This window comes from Enhydra lutris, unplaced genomic scaffold, assembly GCF_002288905.1.
Source record: "Enhydra lutris kenyoni isolate GAN:26980312 unplaced genomic scaffold, ASM228890v2 scaffoldscaffold9, whole genome shotgun sequence".
Taxonomy (NCBI): domain Eukaryota; kingdom Metazoa; phylum Chordata; class Mammalia; order Carnivora; family Mustelidae; genus Enhydra; species Enhydra lutris.
Window position 1 is genome coordinate 4,291,112 of NW_019154093.1, and position 24,059 is coordinate 4,315,170.

The 24,059-nt window shown below is 41.9% G+C and overlaps 1 protein-coding gene across 1 annotated transcript; it reads left to right on the forward strand.

Annotated features, from left to right (window-relative positions):
* Positions 1–217: 217 nt before the first annotated feature.
* LOC111143495 (zinc finger and BTB domain containing 8A) lies at positions 218–17,152 on the forward strand. Its single transcript, XM_022497296.1, has 4 exons — positions 218–528; positions 5,105–5,928; positions 10,231–10,400; positions 16,024–17,152. The coding sequence occupies exons 2-4, from the start codon at positions 5,106–5,108 to the stop codon at positions 16,354–16,356; spliced, it is 1,326 nt and encodes a 441-aa protein (XP_022353004.1). The 5' UTR covers positions 218–528; position 5,105; the 3' UTR covers positions 16,357–17,152.
* The last annotated feature ends 6,907 nt before the right edge of the window (positions 17,153–24,059 follow it).

A 24,059-nucleotide genomic window follows, 5' to 3' on the forward strand; every position in this document is an offset into this window, starting at 1 on the left:
TTTTAATTTAATTTTTTTTTTTTTTAGATTTTATTTATTCATTTGACAGAGAGAGAGATCACAAGTAGGCAGGGAGGCAGGCAGAGAGAGAGGAGGAAGCAGGCCCTCCTCGGAGCAGAGAGCCCGATGCAGGGCTCGATCCTAGGACCCTGGGATCATGACCCAAGCCGAAGGCAGAGGCTTTAACCCACTGAGCCACCCAGGCTCCCCAGGTCTTCTTCTCTTGACTTTACCTTTGGCCATGTGATTTGCTTGAGACTGTTACAGTCGGGTAGATGTGATAGTGTGCCAGTTGCAAGCCTGCACCTTAAGAGGCTTCACATATCTCCCCTTGGTCTTTTGTACTTTTGGCATCGTCATGAGAAGAAATCAGCCAGGCCAGCCAACTGTTACCAGGAGGAAGCTATGAGACCATGTAGTAACACAACCACCCTGGAATTGGTTGACTCCTAGGCGTGTGATTGGGCCCAGGCAAGATCAGCAGAGCTCTCCTAACAAGTCCGCCCAGATCAGCCAACACACAGGCTTGTGAGCTAAATAGATACTTATAAAATTATTTTTTGTAGTTAATTGTTATACAGTGTTAGTTAACAGTATTGTAAGGTCCATATGTACAATGGAGTATTATGCCTCCATCAGAAAGGATGAATACCCAACTTTTGTATCAACATGGACTGGAGGAGATTATGCTGAGTGAAACAAGTCAAGCAGAGAAAGTCAATTATCATATGGTTTCACTTACTTGTGGAGCGTAAGGAATAACATGGAGGACATTAGGAGAAGGAAAAGGGAAGTGAATTGGGAGAAATTGGAGGGGGAGATGAAGCATGAGAGATTGTGGACTCTGAGAAACAAACTGAGGGTTTGGAGTGGAGGGAGACGGGGGGATGAGTGAGCCTGGTGGTGGGTATTAAGGAGGGCATGTATGGCATGGAGCACTGGATGTGGTACATAAACAATGAATCTTGGAACACTGAAAAAAAATAAGATAAAATTAAGATGTTTTTAAAAAATGACAAAGGGCACTGGGTGGCTCAGTGGGTTAAGCCTCTGCCTTCAGATCAGGTCATGGTCCCAGGGTCCTGGGATTGAGCCCCTTATCGGGCTCTCTCCTCAGCGGGGAGTCTGCTTCCCACTCTCTCTCTGCCTGTCTCTCTGCCTACTTGTGATCTCTCTCTCTTTCTCTGTCAAATAAATAAATAAAATCTTAAAAAAAAAAACCAACCAACATTGTAACGAGCAAGCAGTTCACTGAATCATAGTACACATTCATTGTTCAGTCCACGCAAATAAAAGCAATAACAAACCACTGCATATTTGTAAGATTGGCAAAATTTAAAAGTCTGATGATATTAAGTACTGACAGGGGCACCTGGGTGGCTCAGTAGGTTAAAGCCTCTGCCTTTAGATCAGGTCATGATCTCAGGGTCCTGGAATTGAGCCCTGTGTCAGGCTCTCTGCTCAGCAGGGAGCCTGCTTCCCTTCCTCTCTCTCTGCCTGCCTCTCTGCCTACTTGTGATCTCTGTCTGTCAAATAAGTAAATAAAAGCTTTAAAAAAATATTAAGGACTGACAAAACCAAGAAGTGGTAATTGATATATATACATTAATGGGAGATACACTTAAATACTAGGTGATATGGTTCTGGCTATTGAGTTGCAAGTGTAAGTCCCCTGGTGAGGCTCCAGAAAACCTTCTTTTCCCTCTGATTAAAAAAAAAAAAAAAAAAAAAAAGACAGGCTGGGTTGATAATTGTCTTTTGTCCTTTCCTCTTCTTCCTGCCAGGAATGTGGACATCAGGCTGCAGATGGGGCAAGCATCTTGCAACGTGAAGTGTCTTAATCTCATTAATGATATATTTTGTACATTCAATCTATTTGGTTCCTCCTCAAACCTACTTCTTCTCCCCTGCCCCCCGCCGCCCCCGGTTTCTTTTCTTGTGGATAATGACAAAGCAAAAAGAGAATGGCTAACATTCATGAAGTCCTTATTACTCGTAGCTTTGAGTGCCATGTGTGCAACAGCTCATTCTACCCTCACAATAATCCTGTGAAATAAGAGCTATTTCTTGTTCCAATTTACAGATAAGGACATGGATGCAGAGCTTAAGTAAATTACCCAGGGTCATGCAGCTATTAAGTGGTAGAGCCAGAATTCCAAATTGAGCTCCCTGGATGTAGCGTCTATGCTCATAACTATATGCTACTCTCGGGGCACCTGGGTGGCTCAGTTGGTTAAGTCTCTGCCTTCGGCTCAGGTCATAATCTCAGGGTCCTGGGATCAAGTCCCACATGGGGCTCTCTGCTCAGCAGGGAGTCTGCTTCTCCCTCGACCTCTGCCTGTCCCCACTGCTTGTGCTGGCTCGGTCTCTCTCTCAAGTAAAGAAAAATAAAATATTTTTAAGAAGCTACATGCTACTCTTTATATCTTTTCTCTCTCTGACCTTCTTAAACATACTTAGTTTATAGTCTATTAGATTTTTATTCTGTTTTCTAAAATTGTGGGTGTTTTGCTTCTCCTGTTTGTTCAACCTGCTGATTCTTCTTTATGAAGAGTCATTTCCTTGTATGTTTTAGCATGTTTGATGCACATTCAACGACACGGAGCATGTATCATGTGCTCATGGGCTGCTCCAGGAGCTGGGAATAGATAAGTAAAGCAGGCAAAGTGTCTGCTCTTGTACCTTAAATTCTAGTCGGAGAAAACGGACAGCAAACAAATAAAAGGCTAGAGAATGGGTGATTCTATAGGATGGTAAAGGAAGGCTCTCGGATAAGGGTACATTCCAACGGAGACCTGAAAATGTGAGAATGTGAGCTACGTGTATCCCTAGGAGCAGATTCCCAAGCAGAAGGATTGGCAAGGACAAAGGCAGCATGGCAGGAATAGGCCTTGAATGTTAGGAATGAGCAGAGGTCTTTGTGGCTGGAATGCAGCGTAGGAGGGATAGAGCAGAGGAGACGATGAGGGCAGAGAGATACCTGGACTGGGCGGTGCACATGAGGCAGGGCCTTTGAGGTCATGAGAACTTTGAGGCTGGCTGGGGAGCCTCTCAAGGCTTTCTTAGTGGGGTCATAAGCTCAGGGATGGTATTTAAAACTATGAGGCTAGCTGGGCTCACCTAGGGAATGGTGTAAGTAGGCAAGAGGTCTGAGCCCTGAGGCCTGGGGCATTCCAGCAGTAGGGGAGGAAAATTTTTCCTCCACCTTCTTCCTGGCTGGGTCTGGAAATTAAACTGACACAGACACATTAGCGTGAGAAATGCATACAAAATGACTCCATAGAAGTTTCGCATGACTCTGACACCTTTATCGGGAAATGAAGAGCCGAAGTATCAGTTAGGCCTGAGTATATTTTTATGCTAGGTTCCTCGACCAGTGGACTGTCACCGAGGAATATGGTAGGTAAAGGGGTGTGAGATAAATTTAGTAACCAGGGAAGCTCGGCAAAGCCTGTTTGTTCAGATTCTCTTCAGCGTCCCTTTGTCTTCTGAGATAAGGAGGCTCTTTCCTCTGGGTATAAGGAGGGCACCTCTCACCTGGGGGTTATTTTAGTTGCAGGGAGAAGGGAGGAGGGTTCAGACTGCCCTTTCTACCCGGGCTCCCCGCTCAGCGTGGCATCTGCCTGAGGTTCTCTCTCCTTCCTCCTCTGCCCCTTACCCCCTCAAATAAAGAAATAGATAAAATCTTAAAACAAACAAACAACCTCTTTCAATGAATTTTGTGTGAAGGGAGCAGAGAAATGAGTAGTAAACTGGGGTACCCGGCTGGCTTAGTGGGTAGAACATGAGACTTTTGATCACAGGGTCTTGAGTTCAAGTCCCCTGGGTGGTGTAGAGTTTACTTAGAATTAAAAAAAAAAAAAAATATATATATATATATATATATATATATATATATGTATATGAAATGAGTTGTAGCTAGAGGTGCATGTGAAATCAAGGGAGGTTTTGTTTGCTCGTTTCTAAGATAGGAAATAATAGACATCATGATGGTATGATATTGGAAATGATCCACTTTATAGGAAGAGGGGAACGATTTTGAGTTGCGTCTAAGCAGAGATCATTTCCCACCTGGCTTGGGACCTGGGACCACCTGTCCCAAGCAGTTGTGCATTTCCTTCTGCCAAAAGCCCAGGAGCCCCACCAACCCAGGACTAATTTCCACATTAAATTTACACCTTGAGGTTTCTCACACCAAACAGGTAGAATAAATTTGAATTCCAGAACCTCAAAAAGCACAACCTTGGGTCTGCTAGCTCACCTAGGTACTTTTTTTTTTAATATTTTATTTATTTATTTGACAGACAGAGATCACAAGTAGGCAGAGAGGCAGACAGAGGGAGAGGTTCGGGAAGCAGGCTCCTCGCTGAGCAGAAAGCCCGATGTGGGGCTCCATCCCAGGACCCTGAGATCATGACCTGAGCCGAAAGTGGAGGCTTTAACCCACTGAGCCACCCAGGCACCCCACACCTAGGTACTTTTTTTTTTTTATTTCCCCAATGAAGGCCCTGCAAAGACAAACTTTGTGTGTTTCCGGGATTTATGGGCAAAGTTCACTAGTTTTTCTTCATGAAGGTTGTGGTCCCTAGAGGATGCCAACTTGTTACTGATAAAAACCTGAAGCCACACTGGGGCTCCGGCTCTGCTCCTTCTCCACCACCGGCATCTCAGGATTTCTCATTTTCTTACAAGCCCCACCATACATTTAGAACATTTGTGTATATTTTAAGGGGGGGAAGAAAAAATAGAGAGAGGGAGACAAGCCATAGGAGACTCTTAACGATAGAGGGCAAACGGAGGGTTGATGGAGGTGGGTGGGGGTTGGGCTAGCTGGGGGATGGGTATCAAGGAGGGAACAGAGCAGAAGGCCTGAATCATAGAAGATGCTCGGTAAAGGTTGGTGACTGAACAAATCACTGTCCAAAAACCACACAACTCGCAGTACAGTACTAAGTGATTTTCTGCACCTTGGAGACTCTGTCCTCTAAGAAGAAAGTGGTTTCCATGGAGACGAGAGAGAGGTTTCTGATGGTTATTTCGGTTGACTCTGCTGGGAAAAGCCATGTCACTTTGGTCTGGTAACCACGTGTCTTTTCCTCTCCAGAATGGAGATCTCCTCTCACCAGTCCCACCTCCTGCAACAACTGAATGAGCAGCGCAGGCAAGACGTCTTCTGTGACTGCAGCATTCTGGTGGAAGGGAAGGTCTTCAAAGCACATCGAAATGTATTATTTGCTAGCAGTGGTTACTTCAAAATGCTCCTTTCTCAGAATTCGAAGGAGACAAGTCAGCCGACCACAGCTACATTTCAGGCCTTCTCCCCTGACACTTTTACGGTCATCCTGGACTTCGTCTATTCTGGCAAACTCTCTCTCACGGGTCAGAACGTTATAGAAGTGATGTCAGCCGCCAGCTTCCTTCAGATGACTGATGTCATTAGCGTATGTAAGACCTTTATTAAATCTTCGCTAGACATCAGTGAGAAAGAAAAAGATCGCTATTTCAGTCTCTCCGATAAAGACGCCAATTCTAACGGTATAGAACGTTCCTCCTTTTATAGCGGCGGCTGGCAAGAAGAAAGCGGTTCTCCGCACTCTCACCTGAGCGCAGATCAAGGAACAGGTGTCATAAGTGGGAAATCTTGGAGTAAGTATAATTACCATCCAACCTCCCAAAGGAATACTCAACAGCCTTTGGCCAAGCATGAACAAAGGAAAGACTCCATTAAAAAGTCCAAACATTTGAGGTTGTCACAGCCTTCTGAAGTCGCTCATTATAAGTCCAGCAAACGAGAAGCACGAACCTCAGATTCTTCCGGCCACATTTCCCAATCTGAAGAACACGCACAGATTGATGCTCACATGGACTCCACGCCCGTTGGCTATCCGTATGGTCCAGGATCTGATGTCACATCCAGAAGCTTTCCAGGTATCCAAAAAAAAAAAAAAAAAAAAATCAGTCCCCTCAGTGAGTCCTAAGGCTCCTGTACTATACAAACCAATCCTATCTCAACATGCCCTTACTTTGAAGTGTTATGGGCAGTTGAGCCAAGTGATTTTTTTTTTAAAGTCATTCTCCTCTAATCAAATTTATTTCATAAAACATGAATTTAAATTTCTAATTAAAAATAGTATTGGATAGGGGTGCCTGGCTGGCTCAGTTGGTAGAGCACATAACTCCTGATCATAGGGTCATGAGTTCACGCCCCATATTGGGCATGGAGCTTACTTTAAAAAAAAATTTAAAAAAAGAATAAATTTAATAACAGTCAAAACAATAGAGTTCTGAATTTCAAAGCCAAAGATTTTCCCAACCTGTGTCATCAGATGATTAGATTACTGTTAAACCCCTATAGCTCTTTTTTTAAATGGCTCAATCCCTAAGATGCATATCTTCACTTTAAATTACATATTTTGGGATGCCTGGGTGGCTCAGTTGGTTGGGCAGCTGCCTTCGGCTCAGGTCATGATCCCAGTGTCCTGGGATCGAGTCCCACATCGGGCTCCTTGCTCGGCAGGGAGCCTGCTTCTCCCTCTGCCTCTGCCTGCCATTCTGTCCGCCTGTGCTTGCTCTCTCTCCCTCTCTCTCTCTCTGACAAATAAATAAATAAAATCTTTAAAAAAAATTACATATTTTTTTTCCGAGTATTTACTCAGGAGGAGCGTTTTTATACAGAAAAGTTAAACAGAGCATTCATGCATATTTACAAAGGTTCACAGACCCAAGACTTAAAAAAACTGGACTGCATCTGATTTTATTGAGATATAAAGACATAATTTAAAAACCACACACAACCCATAACATAACACCTGTGTAACCCTGTGTGCAACAACAACTGGAAACATCTCATTTTTATGATAGTAGTAAAATGCAGAAAGACTATGGAGGTGTTGGTTTCAGTAATCCACCCCTTACCATCAGAAGACTGTAGTAGAGAACAGGAATTAGAAATGCATGTCATGGGGCGCCTGGGTGGCTCAGTGGGTTAAGCCTCTGCCTTCGGCTCAGGTCATGATCCCAGGATCCTGGGATCGAGCCCCACAACCGGCTCTCTGCTCAGCGGGGAGCCTGCTTCCCTCCCTCCCTCTCTCTCTCTCTCTCTCTCTCTCTGCCTGTGTCTCTGCCTACTTGTGATCTCTGTCTGTCAAATAAATAAATAAAATCTTTAAAAAAAAAAAAAAGAAATGCATGTCATACTGGAGGGCCTGGGTGGCTCAGTCCGTTAAGCAGCCAACTCAGTTTTGGCTCAAGTCGCGATCCACAGTTGTGGGATCGAGCCCTATGTCAGACTCCATGACATCAGACTCTGTGCTCAGAGCTCAAGCTCAGTCTGCTTGAGATTCTCTCCCTCCTTCAGCCCTTCCCCCTACTCATGCTCTCTCTCTCAAAATAAGTAAATTTTTTAAAATTATTAAAAAAAATGCATGTCATATAGTTCTGCCCCAATTAATCAGGTAGCAAACTTGCTTAATAGCTTACGTGTGAATTTAAAGGAAAATTATAAGATGAAACACCTGAAGATTATAAGATTCAGGTTATATATTTAAAATTATTTTTATTTTAGGAAAATTTCAAACATACACAAAAGGAAAGAGAATAGTGTAATTCATCTCCATGTATCCCTTAACCAGTTTGTACAACTTCCTACTCACTGCCAATATTTTCATCCGTATCGTTACTCCTCACCCCTCCCTTTATTATTTTTAAGCAAATAGCAGACGTCATAAGTTTTCATCTATAAATATTTGAGAATGAATCCCTAAAATGTAGTCTTAAAAAAGGTGGGGTGGGGGCCTTAGTGAGTTAAGCATCCGACTCTTGATTTCAGCCCAGGTCATGATCTCAGGGTTGTGAGATCAAACCCCACATCCGATTCCAGTGCTAGGCATGGAGCTTGCTTAAGATTCTTTCTCTCCTTCTGCTCCTCCACTTCCCTAAAAAAATACCAAAACAGAACGGGACATGCGACTCTTGATCTCAGGGTTGTGAGTTCAAGCCCAATGTTGGGCATGTAGCCTACTTTAAAAAAATAAAAATAAAGTTGTCTTTAAAAAAAATAAATAGGGGTGCCTGGGTAGCTCAGTGTGTTAAGCCTCTGCCTTTGGCTCAGGTCGTGATCTCAGGGGCCTGGGATCGAGCCCCACATCGGGCTCTCTGCTCAGCAGGGAGCCTGCTTCCCCTTCTCTCTGCCTGCCTCTCTGCCTAGTTGTGATCTCTGTCTGCTAAATAAATAAATAAAATCTTTTATAAATAAATAAATAAAAACACTATAATACCATAATTGTACCTAAACGGAATTAACAGTTCCTTAACATCAGTAAATAGCCAATCAGTATTCACATTACCTCTGTTGTCATATAAATTTTTAAAAAATAATTTGGTTGCAGATAACATACTTTAGAACAAGAGGCAACTGTATTTTCCCGTAGTACTAACCTGAAAATACGTGAAATTGTAGCCTGTCACTGAGCTTACTGAAAGTCTTGCCGAGCTCTGACCATTGACCAAAATCATCAGAGCAAAAATCAGAAATCTTTGTTCCACTTTAAAACAGCACAAGAGGGACGCCTGGGTGGCTCAGTTGGTTAAGCAGCTGCCTTCGGCTCGGGTCGTGATCCCAGCGTCCTGGGATCAAGTCCCACATCGGGCTCCTTGCTTGGCGGGGAACCTGCTTCTCCCTCTGCCTCTGCCTGCCATTCTGTCTGCCTGTGCTCGCTCTCTCTCCCTCTCTCTCTCTGACAAATAAATAAATAAAATCTTTAAAAAATAAAAAAAATAAATAAAACAGCACAAGAGTGATCTTTTCTCTGTTTGGGTTCTGTACTTTTATAATTCTAGGTTATGCAAACCTAACTTCAACAATGAACCACTGGATTTAACGGCTATTAAACTGATGAAGTTTGCCTCCAAACTAATATCTTGAGTACATGAGTTTTATTTTATTTATTTTTTTCAACTTTATATATATATATATATTTTTTTTACTAATCTCTGCACCCAACGTATGGCTCAAATCCACACCGCGGAGATCCAGAATCACGTGCTCCAATGACTGAGCCAGCCAGCCAGGCGCCCCTTGAATACATGAGTTTTAAAATAAAAAATTAAATAGCCTTGACAGTTTTTCCCCTTTAAAAGTGTTACAAGTGTACAAGAAGTAGAGGCAAGGGGATAAAAATATGTCAATAAAACACATCACTTAAAAGCTATAATATGAAATACTTTGGGGTTGTACCTCCACTTCTTTTGCTTTTGTTTTTGTCTTCTTTTTTTTTTTTTTTTTTTATTTGACAGAGAGAGAGAAATCGCAAGTAGGCAGAGAGGCAGGCAGAGAGAGAGAGGGGAGGAAGCAGGCTCCCTGCAGAGCAGAGAGCCCGATATGGGGCTCGATCCCAGGACCCCGGGATCATGACCTGAGCAGAAGGCAGAGGCTTTAACCCACTGAGCCACCCAGGTGCCCCTTGTCTTTTTTTTTTTAAATCTCTAGTTTTAAAGTCCAGCACTCCCTTTTTACCTTTCAAATCCAGTGACTCCACAATGCAGAATGAGAGGACAAGCGCAAGAGTCTAAATTTACCCCAACGTTATACATCTCTCAAATGCTCACGTTACTGTTCTGGACTCAGGGGTGCATGGACAATGGAGTCTTTTTTTTTTTTTTTTTAAGTTTGTTTGTTTATTTATTTATTTATTTATTTATTTGCCAGAGATCACAAAGTAGGCAGAGAGGCAGGCAGAGAGAGAGGGAGGGAAGCAGGCTCCCTGCTGAGCAGAGAGCCCGATGTGGGGCTTGATCCCAGAACCCTGGGATCATGACCTGAGCCGAAGGCAGAGGCTTAACCCACTGAGCCACCCAGGCATCCCTGGACAATGGAGTCTTGATGACATCTCTTCCTTCTCCTTTCCTCCTGCCTTTGCAAGATCCGACTCACCAACTCCTTTGGGATTCTTTTTTTTTTTTTTTAAAGATTTTATTTATTTATTTGACAGACAGAGATCACAAGTAGGCAGAGAGGCAGGCAGAGAGAGAGAGAAGGGGAAGCAGGCTCCCCGCTGAGCAGAGAGCCCAATGCGGGGCTCGATCCTAGGACCCTGGGATCATGACCTGAGCCGAAGGCAGAGGCTTTAACCCACTGAGCCACCCAGGCGCCCCTCCATTGGGATTCTTGATGTTAGATTAGAACTGTTGTGGTGAACTTTCCAGTGATTTAATCAAACTGTCTCCTGACAGATGATCTGCCCAGGATGCGGTTCAAGTGTCCCTACTGCACCCACGTGGTGAAGCGGAAGGCAGACCTCAAGCGCCATCTTCGCTGCCATACAGGGGAAAGACCCTACCCATGTCAAGCCTGTGGGAAGAGGTTTAGCAGGCTGGACCACCTCAGTAGCCATTTCCGCACAGTACGTACAGGACTTTTCCTCATTTTACTTCTTAAGAAACGTGTGCATTCACCTGCTTTTGGATCATCTTAATTTACTGAGGGAAATCTTTTCCTACAACTGCTCTGTTGGAAATGTTTCCAACCTAATGGTTTCACTTTGCACATAATGCCTCATTTAATATATATTTTCATTCTCCTTTGAGACCGTGAAGTAGGAGATATTCTTTTGAATATCCATTTTGTTCTCTAAATTTTTTTTTAAGGATTTTATTTATTTGACAGACAGAGATCATAAGTAGGCAGAGAAGCAGGCAGAGAGAGAGGAGGAAGCAGGCCCCCTGCTGAGCAGAGAGCCCGATGCAGGTTTCCATCCCAGGACCCTGGGATCATGACCCGAGCCGAAGGCAGAGGCTTTAACCCACTGAGCCACCAAGGCACCCCTGTTTTTTAAATTTTTTATTAATTTTTTAAAAATATCCATTTTAGTTCATTTAAAATCGAGTATGTTTGTTTTTTTTTTAAAGATTTTTATTCATTTATTTGACAGAGATCACAAGTAGGCAGAGAGGCAGGCAGAGAGAGAGGAGGAAGCAGGCTCCCTGCCGAGCAGAGAGCCCGATGCGGGGCTCGATCCCAGGACCCTGGGACCATGACCTGAGCCGAAGGCAGAGGCCTAATCCACTGAGCCACCCAGGTGCCCCCGAGTATGTTTTTATATACCGGTCTTGTCAAGAGCCAGAGACAATGTAAACTAAAGATATCTGGATCTCCAGGTCAGAATGACCACTGCGTGTGGCGATTCTGCGTGTCCTGGTGGTTCTCTGATGCTTACCTGGTAGGATCTCGGTCCAGTTTCTGCTGTCCATCCTCTGTTCCCTGTGCCCCTTTTGAGTCTCTATCTGGTCTCCTCAAGGAAGGGAGCAAGGTGGGCAGTAGAGCTACTTCCACTTGAACTAGACTGTCAACAGTTGGGAAAATCTCAGCGAATTTGCTGTTCAGTGCCCTGGCGGGCTACAAAGGCAGGGACGTTGGAATTACTCTGCTGTTCATCTTGCTGCAAGAATGTTTTCTGAAATCTGTGTTCTATTATTCTTCTATTCCCTTTGTATCAGCCCCTTTTAACTTCAAAGGACAATGGGTCACTGAGGGTGATTTCTTCATGCATTGCTCTGGACTTAGTTTTTAGCAAATACAGACTGAGCACCCATGTGCCAGCCCCTTTTTCTCAGAGCTAGGTATCCAGCAGTGGGCAAAACAGACAAAATCTCTGCCTTCTGACATCTGGGTGGCTCAGTCTGTTAAGTGTCTGCCTTTGGCTTGGGTCATGATCCCAGGGTCCTGGGACCGAGTCCCGCATCGGGCTCCCTGCTCCCTCTCCCCATTGCTTGTGCTATCTGTAACCCCCCCAAATGAATAAATAAAATCTTTAAACAAATCTGTGACTTCATTAACCTTATGAAGCTAGGGTTTTTAAAATTAAAAATAACATTTTATTATTGCAAAAGCAATGAACATGCATTTTAAAAAGTAAAAATAAGAAAATAAAAATATTTTTACCACCAGACACTACCATTCCCCCCCCCTTTTTAAAAAGATTTTATTTCTTTATTTATCAGAGAGAGAGAGAGAGTACAACCAGGGGGAGCAGCAGGCAGAGGGAGAAGCAGGGCTCTCTGCTAAGCAAGGAACCCGATGCGGGACTTGATCCCAGGACTCTGGGATCATGACGTGAACCGAAGGCAGATGCTTAACACACTGAGCCACCCAGGCATTTTCAGATACCACCATTCTTAAGACGGTATCACATGCATATAGATGGTTTTTTGTTTTTTGTTTTTTTGTTTTTTTTTACCAAATTAGATCGTACTGTTTGTGCCTGCTATCTTTCTGAACAAGCTCTACCTTTCCATCTCAATGGAAATTTTATCTAACATCCAGTTCAATTTCAAACCTCCCTGTAATCCCCCAATACCTTTTAGAGCTTGTTTGTCCAAACCAGTACCCAGTACCCTGTACTACATCTCATTAAGTCCCTTAAATATGTTTTTAAGAGAGCATAGTCCTCCCTGCCCCCCTTTTCATTTCCATGACACTGACTTACTGAAGATGCAGAGATAATTTACCTACCTCTCGATTTCTCTGCTTGCTTTCACAGGTGTCATTTAGCTTGTTCCTCTGTCCCCCTGCATTTTCTATAAACTATATGTTTTTTTGTTTTTTAAAGATTTTTTATTTATTTATTTGAGACAGAGATCTCAGGTTGGCAGAGGGGCAGGCAGAGAGAGAGGAGGAAGCAGGCTCCCCACCGAGCAGAGAGCCCGATGCGGGGCTCGATCCCAGGACTCTGGGATCATGACCTGAGCCGAAAGCAGAATCCTCAACCCACTGAGCCACCCAGCCGCCCCTAAACTATATGTTTTATCTAAAGGCTTAATGGAGGGACGCCTAGGTGGCTGAGTCAGTTAAGTGTCTCCCTTCAGCTCCTGTCATGATCTCAGGGTCCTGCTGGGATTGAGCCCCTCGTCCAGCCCCTCAGTGGACTCCCTGCTCAGTGGGCAGTCTCCTTCTTCTTCCTCTGCCCCTCCCCCTGCTCACACACATTCTTTCTTTTTCAAATAAATAAAATCTTTAAAAATAAATAAATAGGGGGTGCCTGGGTGGCTCAGTGGGTTAAGGCTCTGCCTTCGGCTCGGGTCATGATCGAGCCCCGCATTGGGCTCTCTGCTCAGCAGGGAGCCTGCTTCTCCCTCTCTCTCTGCCTGCCTCTGCCTACTTGTGATCTCTGTCTGTCAAATAAATAAATAAAATCTTTAAAAAAATTAAAAATTTAAAAAAATTAAAATAAATAAATAAAGGCTTAATGGATTCAAGGTAAATACTTTCAGCTAGAACACATCAAGGGTAAAATTATTTAACTCATGTGTCACATTAAGAGACACAATATCTGGTGGACCCATCATTCATATTGTTACGATTGGTCACTAAAGTTAGGGTAATGAGACTGTGATCCCACCATTTTTCAGTTAAAGGTGCCACCTTGTGATTAGAAAGGAATATGTGTGGAGCTGTTTTGGCATTATGCTACTATCCATTTCCCTATCAACCATTCATTTCATGGTATTAATATCAGTTGATAAACTCTGTCCAAATTATTAATTTTACTTGGGTTGTAGAATGACTTGCTAATTTTATCATTTCTTCTACCTTATTAGCTAGAATTCTGTAAAGTAAAACTTTCCTTCATCACCTGGGACTATTCAGTTACTTTGAAATACAGTTACTACAGGAGAAACAGGATAAATATTTAATTCTTTCCCTTTAATTATCAATTTTCGGACTAAAGAGTTGATTTAATAGCAATTTCAAATGGCAATATGAATATTTTCTGGTTTTTTTTTTTTAAATAGCATATGGTCTCATGAATTCTCATTGGTTCATTGTGTTTGGATCTACAACAATTATTATTCTTTTTGATACTCAAATTTTCGATCTTGTCCAGTGAGGACAACTTGAAGCTATTTCTTGCATCCCTTTGTCATAACTCTGGTAAATACTCAAGGTGGCCTTATTCTCTGGCCCTCAAATTTCCCTAGGTTCACCTTGTATTTTCCCTGGGAAATACAAGTCGCAAACCTGGAATCAGCCATTTCTCAAAAGACCCTTGGTTCCTTTTAATGGGGAGTAAAATTAGAAATCAAACTTTGGATACCTGGAGTGCTCACTACCCATCGTTACTAAGGGGTCATTCCTCTTAGATTATTTCAGTGGATAGAGCTAGAAGATACATGTTTTTTAAATAGTGAGTTTGTGATGATATTTTCAATTTTTTTTTTGTATTTTCAAGTTTAACATTATAGTGTTTCACTTAATTTCTTTGACTTAGTAACTATATTGGAATTGAGGGGATGGGGGATAAACACAAATCTGCCAGAACTTTCTAAGAAAACACCACCACATAGAATACCCATAATATTACTATCTCGGCAACAATAAGGGCACATTCAAATTGTGTACTTTTGATATTTACTGATTAATATCTCAACAGTTAAGCAGAAAATAATAACTATACTATACTTTCTTAGGTATTTTACCAGACCGCATTAGTTTTCTTGTTTTTTTTTTCTTTTCGCTATTCATGTTTGGTGGCCTACTTCCATATTGTTCTAATTTTATCTAAATGAATATGCCATAAATAGTAATTCAACAGTATAAAATTAATTGTAATGGTTTTTGAGTAGAACCCATAATCTGCTCCTGACAGCTGTTAAAAAAGTTGTTTATTAGTAACTGTAATTATGTAATTATTCATCAGTTACAAATTTTTCCCAAGGCATTTCACACATAGTAACTCATTTGGTCCTCACGACCTGAGTTGTATTCTCATCAGTAAGGTGGAAGTAGGCAGAGATAGTAATAGGCTGATACATGGCAGAAGTACCACAGTTGTTGTTATGACCAGTTTCCATTTTGATTGGTACCCTTCCATTCTGTTTGGGTGGTGTCCATATCTTACTAGTTGTTAAATATTTTGCCTATCGAGGTGACTGGGGGCTCATGGGGCACCTCTGTGGCTTAGTCATTGAGCGTCTGCCTTTGGCTCAGGTCATGATCCCAGGGTCCTCTGATTGAGCCCCGCATTGGGCTCCCTGCTGGGCGGGCAGCCTGCTTCTCCCTCTCCCACTCCCCTTGCTTGTGTTCCTGCTCTCGCTGTGTGTGTCTCCCTCCAATAAATAAATAAAATCTTTAAATAAATAAATAAATATTTTGCCTGTTACCCTGGAAGCAGGTTTATATTGTTTTCAATTACTTGCTTCGAGATACATGGCTAGTAAATGGCAAAAGCAGGGCTAGAGCCTAAGCCTTCCTGTTCCTACTTTAGTTCTCTTTATACAGGATCTTTCATTAATAGAAGTGGCAAGTAATCCTTCTATCCAAAAATAGGTTCTGATGGGGAACCTGGGTGGTTTAGTCGATTAAGTGTCTGCCTCCGGCTAAGGTCATGATCCCAGAGTCCTGGGATCAAGCCCCACATAGGGTTTCCTGCTCAGCAGAAAGCCTGCTACTCCCTCACCCTGTGCCTGCCAATCTGCCTACTTGTGCTCTCTCTCTCTCTCTCTCTCTGTGTCAAATAAATAAATAAATAATCTTAAAAAAAAAAAAAAAACTCAAAAAACCCTCAAAAATAGGTTCTGATAAACAAATTTGGGACAATAGATTTTTCTTTCTCTAGCTGGTAGCAATAAATTAACATGAAATGAGGTTTCTCCCTTGCCAGAATAAAGGTATATAAAGTCCTTAGAATAGTACATGTGATATATTTAGTGTTTGCAATTATTATTATTCTGGGACGGTGTCCCTTGTTACCTCAGATATCAAAATACTGTTGGGTTAAAGGATAGGTGAGATTGTTAAGCATGTTTTATTAAACATAGAAATGTTATATCCATCATATAGAGAAAGGTGGTGTTTTATTTGTGATGTCAATTCATCATCAAAACCTGTGATCTTTTTCTAATAATTAGAAGTTAATTTAATATTAGCGCTTGGCTTTGGACATCTTAAGTTTGTAAACTGGAACCTAGATATCGAACTGTTCTGCTTTTGAAAAATCCTTTTTTATAACTATTTCCATCTCTACACAGATTCACCAGGCATGCAAATTAATCTGCAGGAAATGCAAACGCCACGTGACTGATCTAACAGGGCAAGTGGTCCAGGAAGGAACCAGGCGCTACAGACTCTGTAATGAGTGCCTCGCTGAAGTGGGCATAGACAGCCTCCCCATTGATCTGGACGCCGAACAGCATCTTATGTCCCCATCAGATGGAGATAAAGATTCCAGATGGCACTTGAGTGAAGACGAGAACAGATCGTACGTGGAGATCGTAGAGGATGGGTCTGCTGATCTGGTCATACAACAGGTTGACGATAGTGAAGAAGAAGAAGAGAAGGAAATAAAGCCTAACATTAGGTAGCTAACATGCGAACCAACAGCGCTGTCATGTCTGCAACTTACGCTGACTTCCTGTATCTCTCTCTTTCCGTGGTCAGAGTCTGGCTCACAAAGGCATCAGACTGACATTAAGGTGATGGCCTAATAGAACTTGCATGCTTTCCGAACAGGTCATGGTACCCATTCTGAACTTTGTTGCCCTAAAATGTGTTGCTGCACTGGAAAGAAAGACCTAGCTTGAGTTGGCATGATGGACGAACAATTAATCTTCTTCCTTTTATTACAGAGATACATTTTTTTCTTTTAATATTGAAAGATCTACTTAGCAAACTTTTCTCAAAGAAAATATTTTAAATAAATTTACCACAACCAAACTTTATGTAAGATAATTTCAAGGTGTTTCAAAAACACAAACTACCAATATTCAACCAAGGAAGAGCACATTTAAGGGTCTGGCACCCTTACCTGACTGAATTATAAGTCTTTCTATTAATTTCAGATCTAATTTAATTTCAGATCTAAAACAACCTTTCAGTATCCCAATATCCTAGATATTGTTTTAGGATTATGGCAGATGACAAATCTAAAATGTGTGAAACCGTTCATAGTTGAATTTTTTGTCATTAAGGTAAAGATGACTCTTGTGTAGTCAGTATTGTTTAAAAAACAAAAACCTAAAACAGAGGAAGACCAGAGATTACATACAGACATCATCTTCTAAAGCAGGAAACAAATACTGCCTAAAAGTTAAGGTAGTTTGTGAAGATCTGTCAGTATAATTCTCTTCCTCTCTAAAGGAAAACGAGCAAACAAACAAAAAACCAAAAAATGATGAACAAGAAAATTAGAGGTTACAAGTTCTTAAGAGTAATTTCTAACATTTATTGTTCTGCTATATTATTTCTAAAGTGCTCTCTCACACATTTTCTCACTTAATCAGCAAGGGAGATATTACTGTCTCAAATTTACAAGTGAGGAGGTTAATCAGAAAGTTGAAGGGTGGGACTGGTGATGGACAGGTCTTGATTTTAAACAGCCTTCTTTCAACTGTCCCCATATTGTCTCCTAAAATGGTGAAAACTTGAAGTCAAACCTCACCAATCTGCAGTAATCAGAAAAAAAGCCTATTAGAATTAGAAAGTACGAAAGAACTTAATAAGCTTCAACAACACATAATAACTTGGACAAGAGTTATCCAAGAGTGCTCAGTGATGTCCCTCCAGTGTCTACTGACATGTTTTTAATGTCAAGTTATTTATATGTAAATGTTATATATAACACTCTTTGAACAAGTTATTTCTTACGTGCTTTAAGCATTTTTCTTATCTTGTTTATATCATTTTTCAAAACAAACTTTTCTCCTAGGGCATAAAGTTGTGTTTAAACCCCACCCCTGTAAGGGGTGCCTGGCTGCAACTCTTATCTTGGGAGTTGTTAAGTTTGAACCCAACTTGGGTATAGAGATTACAAAAAAAACAAAAAACAAAAAACAAAACTGTAAAATAAAATATACTCCTCCCCTTTATGAATTATGAAACATTCTAAAAGTACAGTTCAATCAGAGAAGCATTGTTTTAGTTCTGAAGTTAAAATCTGAATCCTGGAAAAACCGACTTACTGAAGGTTGCTTCGAATTATTACACTTAAGCTTGATATAATTTAATTTTGATAGAGGCTCCATGTATTATACCGTATTTCTAAATGTCATGATGTCCCTCAAAATGATACTTTCCATTTTATTTTTTCTCTGAATTACTGATTGTCCTTGATACTGACTGGAGGGCTAAAATGGTTAATTTCTAAAACCTTTCTTACAAATAGATGAGTAACCATTTGTTTTTGTTTTATGGTACTTAATGCTGAGACCTTTCCAAGATTCCCCTGATGGTAAATTTCCAGTTGCTTCAAAACTGGATGGCACGCACCAAGTTCACTGTTCTCCCAACATGACTGGTCCTGAATCAGGAGTCTTCACAATTAAGTTGTATCCAAATGAGGGAGGAAAGCACTTGTTATTCCTTAATCTCACCAAATGGTAACATCTTCTAAAATTGTTATCTAGTGTTTAGTCCTTGGAGCCAATAGGAAAAATGAGTGATTGGAGCTTTATTCATGAGAATGAAGTAGTGCATGTATTAGGCTCTAACGCACTTTAGTCTGTGATCTAAATGTTCTCTTACGCTTCTGCATGCAAACATCAGCATGGATGTCAGCCAAGTCCACGGAACACACTGCCACCAGCACCTGTACAGCCTTACCTGAAATAATGCTTTCTCGTTGTTTATAACAAGCATCAAGCTCTCCCACAAAACAGCTATCAAGTTCATCAGACTAGACAGCGTATCTGTTCTACCATTTTAGTATCATAAAAGAAGAACATTTGTGACATTTGTAAGCTGTAAATAATAACTCCAGTTATCATATCATTTGTATCTAAGACATTAGAGACCGATTCTTTCCTAGAGTGAGACTGTCCATTAATGGTTTCTGCGAAAACAAAATTCTTTGGCTTTTAAATGTGGGAAAATGTTACATGGGGGTATAATCTGTTAATATAAGCTTTATTTATGCCACGGATTTTTTTTTAATATTAGCAAAATAGTGGGAGTTCGTTAGAACAAAGTTTGCTCTTACAGTAATGCTGCTTATCAGCTTCTGAACGCCCTTCTAACCCTGGTCCTCAGGAGTGTGTGGTGATGGGAAGACGTTTTGCAAAATAAAACAACATTGCAATCATGCCTAGCAGCTGCAGAAAACAAAAAGAACAAGATCACTGAAGAGGTTTTTTTGCCCAAGAAACCTTTCTTCAAAAGAATGGTTTCAGGGAAAAGCTCACCATTTAAGGGAGAAACTCTAAAATCAGAGCTACTCTAGTTATAGCCTCCAATGAGCTTCACCAGACACCTCTGCAGAGCTCAGGAAGGCAGCACTGAAAACCTTGGAGCCGGGGAGCTTTTTGAATTCCCTTTGAGCACTGGGCTCTCGATTCATTACCTCTATTACTGTGCTTATAACCTGGTAATCAGAGGGTCTCCTAGAGGAGCAGATCACATCTGTAGTCTATACAATGATCATTCTATAGTTATCTTGTCTCAAGACTTTTTCGAAAAACATATTTTTCGAGTAATGGAATCAAAACATAGTAACTGCTTTTATGCTACCAAGTTACTGCTTAATGGATGAAGAAAGTTTGGTGTGTCAGTTACTTTAGAGCTCAGAACTGAATTCATCAGAGTTTTTTTGCAAAGTCATGCTAAGATACATTGAAATTTCCACTCGTATTGGATATATATATATATATATCCTAAATTAATTAATACTGTGGAAATTTAATACTATGAAAAATCACTAAAAGCAATATAGTATAAGATGTATTTAACTGGGAAGGGTGATAATAGGTACTGGAGGACCAAACTTTAGATTATAAATGGAAAGTTCTATGTTATTTTATATTAGAGTGGATCAGTATTACTATTTATCATTTATATAGCATTTTATATTTGCAAAGTATTTAATAATTTTTATGTTATTCTTTACATATCTATGAAATAGGACAGTTATCTCACATGACAGGTAAAGAAACTGAGGCACAGAATGGTAAAGCAACCTCCCTAAGGCAACCCAGTGAAATAATGGCAAATATAGGAATTAGGATGGTCAGATTTTCTGAGTCCTAGAATATCAGCTGAATTCACTGAGGTGTGTTGTGTGTTACCCTATTTTATAAGATGCCTTTATACAAATAATAGTCAATTGTCTTCAAGTTGACGTCATTGTATGTGGATAAATCCTATACAGAATAAATATTATGTAAAGGATATGACTTTAGTTATAAGAGTTTTAATGATAAAATTCAGGTTATCACAGAAACAGCACTATTTAGCCAGCGACTTTATATATTGTGAAGTATAATTAATGTTTTATTTTGATGTCGGAGTTCCTTAACTATTCATGCTAACAGAGCCATGAATAGACCAGAAAAGTGAAATCCACAGAGGATCTATCAACTTCACCTTCTACATGTTAGTCTTTCCCCAGAATTTGTATTCATGCCAACAATAGGTCAAATATATTAATAAGCAATAAACCACACACCAGAGAACCCAGCGGCCTCTTAACTTTTCATGGCTTTTTCATACTGAAATAGCATGATATACACTTTTCTCCATCTTTTTTTTTCCCCCACACCCGTTTCAAAAGCCATTGGAAACTTACCACCTTTAGATTGGAAACCAGTGACCAAGGTAATGCCAGTCACCTCTACCTTTGGTCTTGATTAGATCACTTACAAACATTATTAAATGGAATACAACTTATAAAGGATATCTAAGAATTTATTATACTTTGCTCCTTCAGATTTCTAGATACATGAATTCTTTATATAGTTCTTTGATTTTTCCTATTGGGAAAATCTTTTAATTCCTTGTTGATATTATTTACAACTGCTTAGTTTCTTCATTAAAGAGTAACTTATTTTCATTCAGAGGAAACTGGAACATTTCTGCCCAGACCATAGTTCTCAGCCTTGGCTGCACATTAGAATCACTTGTGGAGCTTTTAAAAATACAGATGCCTTGGGGTGCCTGGGTGGCTCAGTTGGTTGGGTGGCTGCCTTAGCCTGGGTCATGATCCCAGAGTCCTAGTATGGCTCCCCTGGTCAGGCTCCCTGCTGGGTGGGTGAGTCTGCTTCCCCTTCTCCCTCTGCCCCTCCCCCTCTCATGTTCACTCTCTCTATAAAATAAATAAAAATACAGATGCCTAGGCAAATCACAATCTTTGGCAGATGGGGCCTGGATGAAGTATTTTTTAAAAACCTTCCCAATGTCTTTTGTGCAAAACACGTCCTCTCTTCAAGGTTTCCCTCTGTCTTCCTCATACAGATGCTATGAGGGGCATTCGGACCATTTGACCTTCCAGTTTACTGGTCCTCAACCTTAGGAACATATTAATTTTTGTGAAATGTCAAGATACTGTATATGTTCCCTTATTTAAAGTTTTTATTGGGATAAATAATGACACTAAATTATTGGGTAGTCTTAAATAGCCCATTTTTACTTTGGGATGCATTTGGATTTTACTTGAGTATGGGTATTGCATCCTGGGAATTCACACAGAACTTCACATTACTAAGACCTGCATCAGGAATAGGTGGCTGAAATATTATATCCTGAAATTTTACAAGCTTTAATGTTTCTTTGTTTTTATTTTTTTTTTTTATTTATTTATTTGACAGACAGATTACAAGTAGGCAGAGAGGCAGGCAGAGAGAGACAGGAGGAGGAGGCAGGCTCCCTGCTGAGCAGAGAGCCGGATTCGGGACTCGATCCCAGGACCCTGAGATCATGACCTGAGCCGAAGGCAGAGGCTTTAACCACTGAGCCACCCAGGCACCCCTGTTTCTTTGTTTTTATTTTTTTATTTTTTTTATTTTTTATTTTTTAAAGATTTTATTTATTTATTTGACAGACAGAGATCACAAGTAGGCAGAGAGGCAGGCAGAGAGAGAGAGAGGGAAGCAGGCTCCCTGCTGAGCAGAGAGCCCGATGCGGGGCTCGATCCCAGGCCCCTGGGATCATGACCTGAGCCGAAGGCAGAGGCTTTAACCCACTGAGCCACCCAGGTGCCCCTCTTTGTTTTTAAAGAAGGAACCAGAACACACTCTAAGCACTATGGAACTTCATTGCCACACATTCGAATTCCATCTATGAATTGAGTTAAATCATTTTTTATTCAAGTTAAATCATATGGGAGAGGTAGGACTCCATACTAAGATGTGTTATTTAAAGAAGGTGGAGGACAAATTTGGAAATAAAAGTAAATTTCTTCCAAGTTTTGCCATTAAAAAACTTTTTTTTTTTTTTTTTTTTTAAATGAAGTGCCTTTGAGTAGAGTACCATCCTCATTCCCACCTTCAAGGTTGGGCTTGCAATTCAAACAGGATAGGCCTACCCCTTAGGCAGTATTGTACACACACAAACATTCCCCAGCTTAGTCTACAAAAAAGTTTCACCCAGTAGCAAAGTGGCACTTTTCTTGCATAGTTCAAAAAGACTAAATGCTGAAATTAAATAAAAATAGATAATGTGCTTTTGTTGGGTATTTGAGTTGACTTAAAACTTTTTTTTAATCTCTGGAGGAAAAAATTCCACGAGGAACACAGCAGTGGAAAGCGGCGCCTCTGAGCACTGGCACTTAGACGCTCCAGTATTAGCCCCCCTATAGCCATCTGCGACATTTATTTGAGCTCAGGTGGGTGACCCGCATGGCTTTCTCTCTTCTTTTCAGGAAAGACTACAGGTAGCAGTGAGTAGTAGGAAACTCCCTTTTCCTTTTCAGTCCTGTTTCCCCCCAAAACTACTTCTCCTGGGGGCGCCTGGGTGGCTCAGTGGGTTGAGCCTCTGCCTTCAGCTCAGGCCATGATCTCAGGGTCTTGGGATCGAGCCCCGCATGTGGCTCTCTGCTCAGCGGGAAGCCTGCTTCCCCCCTCTCTCTGCCTGTCTCTCTGCCTACTTGTGATCTCTGTCTGTCAAATAAATAAATAAATAAATAAAATCTTAAAAAACAAACTACTTTTCCTGGAAAGTAGACCACATCTTGACCCCGAGAGAGGCCCCGACCTACCAGACACCCCAAGGCTAGATTCTGGGGGGAGAGGGAGGACAGAAAAGTCTGCCGTGCAAAGTGGGTGCCCAACTGAAGAGCCCACATTTGCCGAGTGTCTAACTGGATCCCAGTCCTCTGAGGTAGGCATTCCCGCCGGACCCATTTGGTGCCTGCAGTCCTGGTGAGGACCCAGAGGGGGTCCTAGGGAACCAGCCAAGAGGGTCCCTGGCTACTCCCAATCTAGAAATCTAACTGGAGGCAGCAGGAGGTGGAAGAGTTTATTGAAGCTGTAGAGAGAATGCAGGCACAAAGTGTCTGGGAGACTCAGGAGAGGAGAGAGTCCTGGTCTTGGCTTGGGGTCTGGTGTCGGGTCCTCGCAGGCATCCGCGAACCCTGGAACAAAGACGAGGGTCCAGGTGTTACTCCTTAGAGCCAGGGGTCTTGGAGCCGTGCAGCGCCAGTGGGGCTTCCGCGGGCCATTCGCCCCTGCTCCTTCCTTACACGGTGTCTGTTTTAAGGAACTCATTCATTCTTGCCCATTGCAAGGCGCACATACGCTATCTGCATGACAAGGCGTGTGTAAAGTGGGGGTGCGGGTCTTGGCAAGAACAGAGCCAGGAAAAGGAACAATAGATTTTATAGAGTGCTTCAGTGTCCCATCAGAGGAGGAAACAGGCTTGAGAAGAATGACCCCGGAGCCACCCTGACAGACGGCCGGGCAGGGATTTGAGTCCATGCGGTAGGACACCCCCAGGTGCCTCAAATCATGGCCAGGCCAGGGACAGCTAGCCTATTTTATCCCGACTTCCGGCTACCATACTGCGGTGTCTGCGACAGAACGCTTCACTGCGTCTGCGTCCCCGACCCTCACACCCAAGCAGCGGACACCCCCACACAGCAGAGCCCGAGGCGCCTTGCCAGCCTCGGGGTTGGAGAGGCGGGCCTTGGCGGCCAATGAGAGTCTCAGGCGCTCCCGGGCGTCCGGACTCCAGCCAATAGAAGCCGGGCAATGACGCCTGGGGCGGGGCCAGGACCCACTGCTGGCCAGACCTCCTGCCACTCCAGAACGTCCCGCGGGTCAGACTCCGCCCGGACCCTGCTGCGGTGCTCAAGTTTATCCAG